The sequence below is a fragment of the Ursus maritimus genome, unplaced genomic scaffold (assembly GCF_017311325.1).
Source record: "Ursus maritimus isolate PB19 unplaced genomic scaffold, ASM1731132v1 scaffold_27, whole genome shotgun sequence".
Classification (NCBI taxonomy): domain Eukaryota; kingdom Metazoa; phylum Chordata; class Mammalia; order Carnivora; family Ursidae; genus Ursus; species Ursus maritimus.
Genome location: NW_024425230.1, coordinates 889,186 through 902,617, shown reverse-complemented (window position 1 = coordinate 902,617; position 13,432 = coordinate 889,186). Strand labels below are relative to the sequence as shown.

General features: G+C 40.9%; 1 protein-coding gene across 1 annotated transcript in view; it reads right to left on the bottom strand.

The window, feature by feature from the left end:
* The window catches only part of OCA2 (OCA2 melanosomal transmembrane protein), a 456,357-nt gene that overhangs the window by 139,832 nt on the left and 303,093 nt on the right, over positions 1–13,432 (bottom strand). The window contains exon 22 of the mRNA XM_008706322.1: positions 4,305–4,398. Coding sequence (XP_008704544.1) covers positions 4,305–4,398 — 94 coding nt within the window. The remainder of the gene's footprint in view (positions 1–4,304; positions 4,399–13,432) is intronic.

The following is a 13,432-nucleotide window of genomic DNA, read 5'->3' as shown; positions in this document are numbered from 1 at the left end:
GAATGTTTTTCCATCTTTTTGTGTCTTCTTCAACGTCTTCCAAGAGTGATCTGTAGTTTCTACAATATAGATCCTTTACATCTCTGGTTAAGTTAATTCTGAGATAACATATGATTTTGGTGCTATTTTAAATGGGATGGATTCCCTAATTTCTCTTTCTTCAGTGTCATTGTTTGTGTATAGAAATGCAACTGATTTCTGAGCATTGATTTTGTATCCCTCCACATTACTGAATTGCTCTATTACTTCTAGTAGTTTGAGGGTAGAGTCTTTTGGGTTTTCCATATAGAATATCATGTCATCTGCGAAGAGAGACATTTTGACTTCTTCTTTGCCGATTTGGATACCTTTTATCACTTTTTGTTGTCTGATTGCTGTTGCAAGCACTTCTAGTACTATGTTGAATAATAATGACGAGAGTGGGCATCCTTGTCGTGTCCCTGATCTTAAGGAAAAGGCTTTCATCTTTTCCCCATCGAGAATGATATTCGCTGGAGGTTTTTCATAGATGGTTTTTATGAAATTGACTAATGTACCCTTTATCCCTACACTCTGAGCGGTTTTAATCAGGAAAGCATGCTGTATTTTGTCAAATGCTTTTTCTGCATCAATTGAGAGGCTCATATGGTTCTTGACTCTTTTCTTGTTGATATGATCTATCACACTGATTGATTTGCGAATGTTGAACCACACTTGCATCCCAGGGATGAATCCCATTTGGTATTGATGGATAATCCTTTTAATGTACTGTTAGATCCTATTAGCTAAGATCTTGTTGAGAATTTTGGCGTCCATATTCATCAGGGATATCGGTCTGTAATTGTCCCTTTTAATGGGGTCTTTGCCTGGTTTGGGGATCAAGGTCATACTGGCCTTATAGAATGAGTTTGGTAGTTTTCCTTCTGTTTCTATGAAACAGCTTCTGGAGAATAGGTATGATTTCTTCTTTGAATGTTTGGTAGATGTGTCATGAAAAAAGTTGCTGTGGCCGATGTCGTAGAGGATTCCCCAGGGAATCTGTCAGGCCCTGGACTTTTGTTTTTGGGGAGGTTTTTGATCACTGCTTCAATCTCTTCATAATTAATCAGTCTGTTTAAATAATCAATTTCTTCCTGTTTCAGTCTTGGTAGTTTATAGGTTTCCAGGAAGGCATCCATTTCTTCCAGGTTGTTTAATTTATTGGCATAAAGCTGTTGATAAAAGTTTCTACTGATCCTTCCTATTTCATTGGTGTTAGTTGTGACCTCTCCCCTTTCATGCATAATTTTATTAATTTGGATCCTTTCTCTATTCTTTTGAATAAGTCTTTCCAGTGGCTTATTGATCTCATTTATTCTTTCAAAGAACCAGCTTCTAGTTCTGTTTATCTTTTCTACTATGCTCCTGGTTTCTAATTCATTGATTTCTGCTCTGCTCTAATCTTGATCAACTGCCTTCTCGTGTGTGGGTTAGGCCTTGAACCTGATATTTCTAATTACTTGTTTTCAACATAAAGAGAATTTAGGAAAACAAACTCTGGAGCTGAACTGCTAGATTCCCAGTTTTGAGATTTACTAGTTGTATGACAATTGGGCAAGTTTCTGAGCCTCCGTAGAGTTCTAAAATTTCACAATGATGGGATTAGGTATGTATCCACTTGTGTGCTGCTTCCACTCTGGAAAATTTGCTTTTATTATTTTTTGGATAAATCCTGCCTTCATTTCATTCTGTCCTTCCTGAGATTTTTCTTTGAAGTCAAATATTCGGTTTCCCATCATGAACTTTTGTGTATATTATTTTTCTTCTGTAATTTATTCTTTGACTCTTGCCTCTAGATTCTGGAATATTTCCTTGACTTTATTTTTCAGTGAGCCTATCTATCCATTTTACTTAGTTTAGTATTTATTTAGTAATTATGGATTTAATCAATAAGAACATTCTTCTCTCTGGCTTTTCCTTTTTCTAAATTGTAACTGAAGTTTTATTTTGAGGTAACTATACATTCACATGAAGTTGTAAGGAATAATATGAAGAGATCCCATGTACCATTTACCACTTTCCCTCAAAGGTAATATAATTCAAGACCATAGTACTACGTCACAATAAGAATACTGACATTGATACAGTCAATATACAGAACATTTTCATCACCAAAATGATCCTTCCTATTGCCCTTTTACAGAGAGACAAACTTCCCTCCACCTTGCCCTGTACTTAACCCCCACTAACCACTAATCTATTCTGCATTTCTACAACTGTATCACTTCAAGAATATCATATAAATGGACTCATACAGTCTGTAACCTTTTGAGATTGACTTTCTTCACTCTACATAATTCCCTGGAGATTCAATAAGGTTGTCTTGTGTGTCAATACTTCATTTCTTTTTACTGTCAAGTAGTATTCCACAGTAGGGATGTACCACAGTCTCTTTAACTATTTACTATTGAAGGACATCTGGTTTATTTCTACTTTTTTTATGTAGGTTTTGGGTGAACATAAGTTTTCATTTCTCTAGAATAAATACCCAGTTGTGCAATTGCTGGTTTTTATGGTAGGTGCAGGTTAACTTTTTAAAGACACTGCCAGACTGTTCTCCAGAGAGATGGTAACCTTCTATAGCCCCAGTGATAATGTGTGAGTGATCCAGTTTCCCCACATCCTTGTGCATATTTGGTGCGGTTACTATTTTTTATTTTAGCCATTCTTATAAGTATGTGATGATATCTTATTGTGGTTTAATTTACATTTCTCTAATGGCTGCTAACATTGTACATCCTTAAAAATGGTTAAAATTGTAAATTGTATGTCACAATTTTTAAGAAAATAATTCCAAACTCTGAGTCAATGAAAGAGGGTCCCTGGCAGAATAAGTGTAGAGTTAACACTCCACACAACTGGGCATCTGCAATCCAGGAAGAAGTGTCATTCGATAACCAGAGCTACTAGGTTAAAAAGACTCCAAGGTCTAATACATTTATTATTCATTACAGCTGTATCCCTGCTTTCAAAAGGGCCTCAGTCAACAGGAGTTGATTTATATTTAGGTTAGTAACCATATATATGGTTCATGTTAACTTCGGTCCTTGATAATCCCATCCACATTCATTCTACATGTTCTGGGAAATCAGCACTAGCCCAAGAGGCTTCTCGTCCCAGGTCAAAAGCTCCCTCTCTGGAGTACCTTCGCTGACATTTCCTGTAGTCTCTTTCTGGTGCTCCCTAAGCACTCTGCGCATTCCGTCGTGAGAGGACATATCTGTTTAAGGTGTAACCTTACCTTAGATGACTGTCTTCCTCACTCGAAAGCACAATGTTAGGTTATAGCAGATGTTCAGTGAGGTTAAATGAACAAAGTCTCACACAAAAGACACATTTCTAAGTGCCCCTAGATTCTGTTTCTATCAGTGATGTTAAATGAAGCTATGAACACAGTTACTGCTTTTCTGGGGGCTAATGCTTAAATGGGGGCCATTTTAAGAGTCTCCTAAGTCTCACAAGTACTTGAGGTTTCAGTTGCTGAATGAGGTGAATTAGCTGCCTCCAGAAATCATAGCAACTTCTCTGAATAACATTAATCCCCCTTTATAAACAAAGACATAAACTAAACAGAAAGTTATTGATTTAATAGGGATCAATCAAAGAACAAAGCAACCTGGATTACCTAAACATGCCTGGATTTAAGAATAAAAACTTAAAATGTATCTGGTATGTTTATCTAAGATTCTCCAAAATCCTCTTGTGTTCCCAAAGGTGATTAGGCCTCCTATATATGAGAAGGACTCTAACTCTGACACAACTCCCTCAAAAGATGGTTATCAAAGTCCTTCTGTTTGCTCACCAGAGGTAGTCTCTCCTGACACTTTCACTAATTCACTTTTCAAATTCTCTAAAGGTCAATACCCCTCTCCAAAAAAGAAACATCTTTAATCTTTCTTCTTACTCTTAGGTTAGAGTCTCTAGTTCTTTGTTTACCCATTTATCACTTCCCAACCCCTTACAGAGGGAATAAGAAACTGCAACTGAGGATGTCTTCTGATTCGAAATCTGTTTCTAAACATAAGACACTTCTGTGTGGGTGCAGTGTGAGAGCACATTCACTTTGAGATGTCAGTGATGATCGTTCCCAGGGAAATTCTGCAGGGGGTGGGAAGTGACAGGCTTCACTTCTAGAATTGCTTCAGTCAAAGCTAAAGGTGGGTTTCTACTCAGGAAATCATCCAAACTCTTCTTAATTTACCTTCAATTAGGCATGTATAAACCATGACTTTGGGGTCACTACAGTGTCAGTGGCCCCTTCCCTGTGTGCATCAGCACCCCCTTACCTCCCAGGCAGGCGCCAAGGGCCAGGGCATACATGAGTGGTGGTGCAGGCAGGCTGACCTCGGGGTCTTGGCTGAGGTTCAGGAGCACGGGAATCTGTAGAGAAAAAGAACACTAAAATCACATCCATGAAACCCAGAGGAGCTGCCCATACTGTGACTGATTTGCAAGATCCAAAGCACTTTTTCAGCAAACTGTAAGGAGCATAGGATGTTCAACAGGAAACCAAAGCAAACTTCAGAATCCACAAAACCTTAAGTTTGAGCCCACTGGTATGTTTTTGTTTCCAGCCATATGACCAACTAACTGGTCCTCTTTTTCCTCAACTGCCCTGACTGCTGTTGTGGATCTTAAGTGGGGTAAAATCCTGTAGAATTTCCTACAGTGGCTAGGACCATGACCATAACCATCTAACCAGCATTTCTTAGCCCTGCAGTGGACCAAGTCCTAGACTAACTCCATGCACATCTCATTTTATTTAATCCTCAAACATCCCTCAGGTGTATCTGTTATTCCTTCAATCAACAGATGACGAAGTCAAGGCATGGAGAGACACCTATCTTGTAAGTGACCAAACTGGGACCTGAACACAGTTCTCTGATTCCAAACTGCACAATCGTGAACCTGTGCGAAACCACCGCTCATTGCTGCCCTCTGTGCAGTCTTCCCAACGCTGCTGATGTTCATGTGATAACAGGTATCGGTTCAACAACTAGAAAGTAGTATTTCCTAGTAAGTCATGCTAGCATCCAGTGTACCTTTCTGACAGAGATGAATGTTACATTATTGTTATCAAAGAAACATGTAGCAGTTGTAAAGTTTCTGTAAGAAATTTGTGCTCCAAAAGCATGTCCCCCTGTGGCTCTTGTTGCTAATGTAGGAGAATGTAGCCAGAGGAAGGATGTAGCCATGAGGCCTGCTTCCAGCTGACTCGGGGGGAATGTTGGTCCATACTGTCACTTCTAGGGACCTCAGGGCAGCCCACAAGATGTTAAGGAGGGCCCTTGAATCTGCTGCTTCAGGGCAGTGGCCCCATGTGAACGTCTCTGAAGAGCAGGAGGAGGAGGGCTCCAAAGGTAACCCGTTCAGAAAGGGTTTCCCAAAGTCACGGGCAGAAAGCTGAAACCAATGTGAAGATATGTGACATGTCATTTCATTTGCTGCAGAGAATCAGGGGCCAGCAGAACCATGCTCTGCTAGAGAGCAGGTCACTTGATATCACAAAAAGTAATTCCTCATTGTTTATCTAGGAAGATTGGATCACTCCCTAGTTCTTTATCCCTGTGGTAAGACTTCACATACATGTCTCTGCAGTGGCCCTCAGTGGGGCAGAAAGATCCACTCTGCCACCCCACTGGCACTGGGCTTGGCCAGTGACCTGCTTTGACCAATGAAAGGTAAGTGGACTAGAAAGAAGCATCCCATGTTACTGCAAGCCTCTCTGGAGCTTCGGGTTCAGCCATAGGAAGAGTATGCCCTAGGAAATACCGTTGCCGTATGGGGTCCCCAGAGGGAGGACATGTAGAGGGGGCCCCATCAGCCCCAGCAGAGACTGACCAGCAGGTTATAGACTTATGCACACCTCTCTGCCAGCCCTGCACACAGTTATCCAGAGTTGCCTTGTAATGTCTGAGAAAGAGCCTTTACTATGTGTTGGGTCATAAGGAGCATTTTTAAAAAGCTAACTTTTTTCCATTTTTGGCAGCCCCAAATATTTACTGGAAGAGAAAACATCCTGGGAAATTTATCCGGTGCAGAAACAGAAAGTCCGGAGCATAGGAGGCCCTGAGCAGTCCTCATGGCATGCTTTAATCTTGGCTTTCGTTGTCTCATAATGAACCCAAATGTCACAGAGGCAGCTTCAAACTTGAAGTTTTGTCTCTTCAGAGGAGCAAGCAAAGTGCAGCTTCACACAGCTTTGGGCATCTGCCCTCTGGAACCTTCCCTGACTTTCCCAAAGTGGCTAATGTTTTATATCATGTTATGCCCAGAACTTACTTCCATTGTCACATTTAACACACACCTCACTCCTCCACCAGGGTGGGACTATATTACCTTGTCCGTGTTCCTTTGTGTCTTAAAGCGTTCAGTAATTATTCATAAATGACCTACTGCTGCAGTACCTGTCTGTTAATGCTATGTCCACACAGCAGTTCCTATAAGAGACAAAATTTCCTGTCCTCATAGAGCTTACATTAGAGTAAGCAGAGAGAGAGAAAATTAAATAATAAATAAGGATGTCATAGAAGACGGCAGAGTAGGAAGCCCCAGAAATCCACCCCTCCACCCAAACAATTATTGAAGACAACTGTGAAGTAACAAAGTAGCTTGAAACAAAAGAAATACATTGTCTTCCAGTTACAAAGACTAGAGGTGTGAAATCCCGTTAGTAGGGCCACGCTTTCCCTGACAACCCTGGGGGAAGATCCTTGCTGCCTCTCCTAGTTTCTGGTGGTTGCCAAAAATCCTTGCTTATAGTTGCCTCACTCCAGTAACATGGCCAAATTCTGTGTATGTGTCTTCATATATTCTTCCTTCTTTGCATGCCTGCTTCTGCGTCCAAACTCCCCCTTTTTATAAGAACACCAGTCATATTGGATTAGGGCCCATCCTAATGAACTAATTTTAATTTCATGATCTCTATAAAGACCCTATTTGCAAATAAGGTCACAATTTCAGGAACCCGAGATTAGAACTTTATCTTTTGGGGAGATACAATTCAATCCATAACAATACAGGCATACCTTCGTTATTTCACTTTGCTTTATAGTGCTTCATGGATACTGCATTTTTTACAAGTTGAAGGTCTGTGGCAATCCTGCATGAAGCAAGTCAATTGGCATGCCATTTCTCCAACAGCATTTGCTCACTTTGGGTGTCTGTCACATTTTGATAATTTTCACAATATTTCAAACTTTTTCATTATTATTATTATTTTTTCTTACGGTGATCTGTGATCTTTGGCGTTACTATTGTAATTGCTTTGGGGTACCATGAACTGCACCCAAATAAGATGGCAAAATAAATTGATAAAGTCGTGTGTATTCTGACTGCTCCACTGACCAGCTATTCCCCCAGCTCTCTCCCTCTCCTCAGGCCTCCCTATTGTTTAAGACACAACAATATTAAATTAGGCCAAATAATAACCCTACAGTGGCTTTTAAGTGCTCAAGTGAAAAGAAGAGTTGCACATCTCTCCACTTTAAGCCAAAAGCTAGAAATTATTAAGTCTAGTAAGGAAGCTATGACAAAAATGCAGGGTAGCCTAAAATCTAACCTCTTGCACGAAATAGGCAAGCTGTAAATGCAAAGGAAAAGTTTCTGAAGGAAATTAAAAGGGCTACTCCAGTGAACACATAAATGGTAAGAAAGTAAGGCAGCTTTATTGTTGACATGGAGAAAGTTTTAGTGGTCTGGATATAAGATACAACCAGCCACAACATTCCCTTAAGCTAAAGTCTAACCCAGGGCAAGGCCCTGACTCTCTTCAATTCTATGAGGGCTGAGAGGTGAGGGAGCTGCAGAAGAAAAGTTTGAAGCTATCAGAGTTTGGTTCATGAGATTTAAGGAAAGAATCCGTCTCCACAACACAGAAGTGCAGGGCAAAGCAGCAAGTGCTGATGTAGAAGCAGCAGCAAGTGCTGATGTAGAAGCAGCAGCAAGTTCTCCAGAAGATCTGGCTCAGATAATTCATGAAGGTGACTACACTAAATAATAGATTTTTTAAAATAATAATTTTTTATTTTGTTATGTCAGTCACCATACAGTACATCCTTAGTTTTTGATGTAGTGTTCCATGATTCATTATTTGCATATATCACCCAGTGCTCCATGCAATATGTGCCCTCCTTAATACCCAACACCAGCCTATCCCAGTCCCCCACCCCCTCCCCTCTGAAGCCCTCAGTTTGTTTGCCAAAGACCATAGTCTCTTGTGGTACATTCCCCCTTCTGTTTACCTCCCCTTCATTCTTCCCTTCCTTCTCCTACCGATCTCCCTGCTATTCCTTATGTTCCATAAATGAGTGAAGCTATATGATAATTGTGTTTCTCTGCTTGACTTATTTCACTTAGCATAACCTCCTCCAGTCCCGTCCATGTTGCTGCAAGTGTTGGGTAATCGTTCTTTCTGATGGCTGAGTAATATTCCATTGTTTTATATGGTCTGCATCTTCTTAATCCATTCGTCTGTTGAAGGGCATCTCGGCTACTTCCACAATTTAGCTATTGTGGACAATGCTGCTATGAACACTGGGGTGCATATGGCCCTTCTCTTCACTACATCTGTATCTTTGGGGTAAATACCCAGTAGTGCAATTGCTGGATCATAGGGTAGCTCTATTTTTAACTTTTTAAGGGACCTCCACACTGTTTTCCAAAGTGGCTGTACCAACTTGCATTCCCACCAACAGTGTAAGAGGTATCCCCTTTATCCACATCCTCTGCAACATTTGTTGTTTCTTGTCTTGTCAATTTTGCCATTCTAATTGGCATAAGGTGGTATCTCAATGTGGTTTTGATTTGAATTTCCCTGATGTCTGGAGCAGAAGAACAGGCCTAACCCATGCACAAGAAGGCAGTTGATCAAGATTAGAGCAGAGATCAATGAATTAGAAACTAGGAGCACACTAGAGCAGATCAACAAAACTAGAAGCTGGTTCTTTGAAAGAATAAATAAGATCGATAAGCCACTGGCCAGACTTATTCTAAAGAATAGAGAAATAGGAAGGCATCCATTTCTTCCAGGTTGTTTAATTTATTGGCATAAAGTTGTTGATAAAAGTTTCTAATGATCCTTCCTATTTCATTGGTGTTGGTCATGATCTCTCCCCTTTCATTCATAATTTTATTAATTTGGGTCCTTTCTCTAGTCTTTTGAATAAGTCTGGCCAGTGGCATCCCTTTAAAAAGTAAAAAATTGAGCTACCCTATGATCCAGCAATTGCACTACTGGGTGTTTACCCCAAAGATACAGACGTAGTGAAGAGAAGGGCCATATGCACCCCAATGTTCATAGCAGCATTGTCCACAATAGCTAAATTGTGGAAGGAGCCGAGATGCCCTTCAACAGATGACTGGATTACGAAGATGTGGTCCATATATACAATGGAATATTACTCAGCTATCAGAAAGAATGATTACCCAACATTTGCAGCAACATGGACGGGACTGGAGGAGATTATGCTAATTGAAATAAGTCAAGCAGAGAAAGACAATTATCATATGGTTTCACTCATTTATGGAACATAAGAATTAGGAAGATCGGTAGGAGAAGGAAGGGAAGAATAAAGTGGGGGGAACAGAAATGGGAATGAACCATGAGAGACTGTGAACTCTGAGAAACAAACTGAGGGCTTCAGAGGGGAGGGTGGTGGGGGATTGGGATAGGCTGGTGATGGGTATTAAGGAGGGCACATATTGAGTGGTGCACTGGGTGTTATACGCAAATAATGAATCATGGAACGCTACATCAGAAACTAAGGATATACTGTATGGTGACTAACACGACATAATAAAAAATTATGATAAAAAAATAAATTAAAAAAATAAAAGTTATGGGTTTTAGTTTCAGAAAGTATTTTTTGTTCAATGCTTAAAACCTCCCTGAGTGTTCTTACAATTTATTGTTTGTTTTCCTATGTCTCTGGGACATGATGTGATCAACCTTCTCTGAAGCTATTGGTGCCCCAAATGTTGCCACTTGCTTTTTGTGGAGTGCCATGGAGCTAGGATCTGGCAGTGTAGTGGCCAGTCCTCAGGTCATGGAGGGTGGAGGACCCTCAGCCTAGGCACTGCAGGGCCTCTAAGGGGCATTCTCTTTGGGAAGGGGGAAGCCCCTCACAAAGGAGTTGTGCACTGCCCCAAGGGGCTGACTTGAAACCTGAGAGCTTGCCAGTGCCACAGGGATCCAGCTGCAGGAGCTCTGCCAACCTAATGGGGAAAACAGCATCTCCCTGCTACTGTCGTTTCTGTTTCTCTAACCTAGTGCATTCTCAGCTTGCACCATGATAGAGCTGGGGTTCAAGCCCAGACCCACCTTCTCCAGAACCTGACCTGCTAATTGCGACAAATGCCCATGTTACTAAACCTAACTGTAATCTGCTGGACCAGGTCCTACTCTCCACGTTACTTTGATCCTGGATGTTTTAAGAAAATATGAATGAAAACAAAGTGAAATTATGTAAACAACAAAAGCAAATGTGAAATGCTTCTGACTTTTACCACCTGCAAGGGCATTTTTCTTTGTCAGGGGTTACAGCAGTCTGCCCTCTGCCCTAGCACCTCCTGCAGGGCATGTAGCAGGGAGGAGACTACAAAGACCTACAGGAAGAAGGTACATGAGAACAAGCCATGAAAAACTGACTTCCACACCAAAGCTGAACGTTAATACAGATAATGAGGAGGATCCAAGAAGTCAGAGACAACCCACAAAATTTTGTGCATAAATTACCATCCTTTGAATTCAACATCCAGGACAAGAATAACCACATTTTAACTTGAAAATAGCCTGAGAATTCTTCCTGTTGAAGCAAATGAAGCTGAAAAGATAAGGTTTAAGTGGAGAAAGGCTGTCAGGGAATTCTCAGTCACTAGCAATATATTTCAGGTTTCCAATACAGTTTCTAGTACAATGTACTGGGGAGATCTAAGAAGGTGCCTACAAAACAGATCTGAGCTCATGTGTGGCTCCCACAGCTCCTTATCAACTGTAGACAGGAAGGGGAAGGAAGGTGAGGCACAGATGTTAATGGGATTACACTGTACGGGAATACTTGTTAAGGCTAAGAAAGACAAATACCATATTTCACTCATACATGGAATCTAAAGAAACAACAACAAATGAATAAACAAACAAAAAGCAGAATCAGACTTATAAATACAGAGAACAAACTGATGGTTGCCGGAGGGGAGGTGGGTAGGGGGTCGGGCAAAATGGGTGAAGGAGAATGGGAGATACTGGCTTTCAGTTATGGAATAAATAAATCATGGAAATAAAAGGCACAGCATAAAGCATTCAGTTATGACATAATAATAGGAACGTATTGACACTGATGGTAGTTACACTTGTGGTGAACACAGCATAATGTGTAAACTTGTCAAATCACTATGCTGTGCACCTGAAACTAATGTAACATTGTATGTCAACTATGCTTAAAAAAAAAAAAAAAGAATACACTTAAAGCTATGACCACTGAGTAATGTACAGAAGTGTTGAATCATTTTATTGTATAAACTAACATACACCGTATGTTAACTATACTTCAATTAAAAAAATAAAAATTAAAGGGGAGCCTGAGTAGCTCAGTCAGTTAAGTGTACGACTCGATCTAGGCTCAGGTCTTGCCTCTCATGGTCGTAAGTTTGAGTCCCACACTGGGCTCCATGCTGGGTGTGGAGCCTACTTAAAAATTAATTAATTGATTGAAAATCAAAGACAAAACAAAACAAAAAAAGGAAATATTTCCAAACCAATTGATGGAGAGCCACCATCCAAAATCCCCAGTGTCTCCCACAGCCTCAGCCATTTGGGCCCTGCTCTGCCCAAAGTGAGTGAGGAATTAACAATGACACAGAGAGTAAGTGGAAAGAGGGGGCTTCATGCTTCCTGCTTCAGAGACTCCATGTCTGTTCTGATTGCCCTAAACAGTGATGATTTATCAATATTAAATTGACCTAATAATGTTAAATATTGTTTAATAGTATTACCATTAAAGATTAGCAAAAGTCAAAACGAATGGGAGAGCCCAAGGAATCAGGAAAATTTAAAGGAGCAAATCTAATACCAAAAAGCCCTAGGGTGCTCTTCCAAAGCCAGGCTGTGCTCGTGTTGTAATTTTCACTGAAGCCCCATCCAGCCAGATTAGAGGGATAAGCCCATCTATGATCCAGTTCTTTCAACTCTGGACACTGTGAAATAAGCAAAAATTCAATAGCACAATCTTGCCAGTTGGAGTTTAAGTGTTTTGCATTTCCTGAATTATTTGGTGTTCTTCTCTGACCATTGGAAGAAGAGAAATGCCATAAATAAATGTGAATAGTGCTTCCTACCTGCTGCTCTCAGCTCACGGCTGACAGCATGAATACTGGAGGAATGCCCCCCCAACCTAAAGACACACTCTGGAGAGAAGATACCACCCAGGAAGAGCTGGGATTTATTTCGTCTCTCCAACTCACTGCCTTAGAATAATGGAATCATGCTCATAATCTTCTAAAGAAACTCTGAGTAGACGCCTCACAACCTTGTCAGGCACAGCCTCGGTTTCCCTACCAGTGCGTCTGCCAGCATTCCTAGTCATTGGAAATGCTGAATGCATCTGTCAGCTTTCTGACCCTTAATTAAGTTCCCACACATGTTAAAATCTCCACAGACATGTGTCCTATTGACCTGGAGGATGACTTTGGCTAGAGCGTGTTCTCACAGCAGAATGAGGTTGGGCTGAAACACAGGCTGTCCTCTGCATGCTGGGCAGCAGGGACCTGGGTTGCTGCTCCAGTGTTTTCACTGTGTTATCTGATGGCCACAGGCAGCCAAATCTATCTCTACCCCTGTATTGACCTGACAGCATTTCCACAGAATTTTCTTGGGTCTTCTTGTTCAGCTCCCATGAAAACAGAAAAGCTGAGAACATGGGAATGTCACCAACATAAAATTCCACCCACCAGCCAGAGCTGTTTGGACCCTCCAGACTAACATGAAAACCTGGGTTGCTCTCCATGTTCTCCTCTAATGCGGCCACTACGGACACCACCTGCCAACCTGCTGAGTCACAGAACAGATTTGGCAGTTTTAGAAAGTTGCATGCCAATTTATGCAATAGCTGTATCTTTGGTCTCTCAGCATTTGGTGTCTGTCCATCTTGAGTCACAGAAACCAAGATCTTTCCCTTGGTCCCTTCCATAGCATGCCATCGAATGAATGGATATGTCCCAGACTTATGAGAGTAGTCCTCTCAGTACAGGGAAGGATGGACATGATCCTGGAGGTTAGGGAAGGAACAGAGTACGTCACGTTCATCAATGTTTCATTTCTTAAAAATAAAACAAACAAGAAAACCCCAGGCAAAGAGAATACAATGTTTGAATTTCCTCATTTTGGGGGGTGAGCATATAGATATTTGTTATACTATCT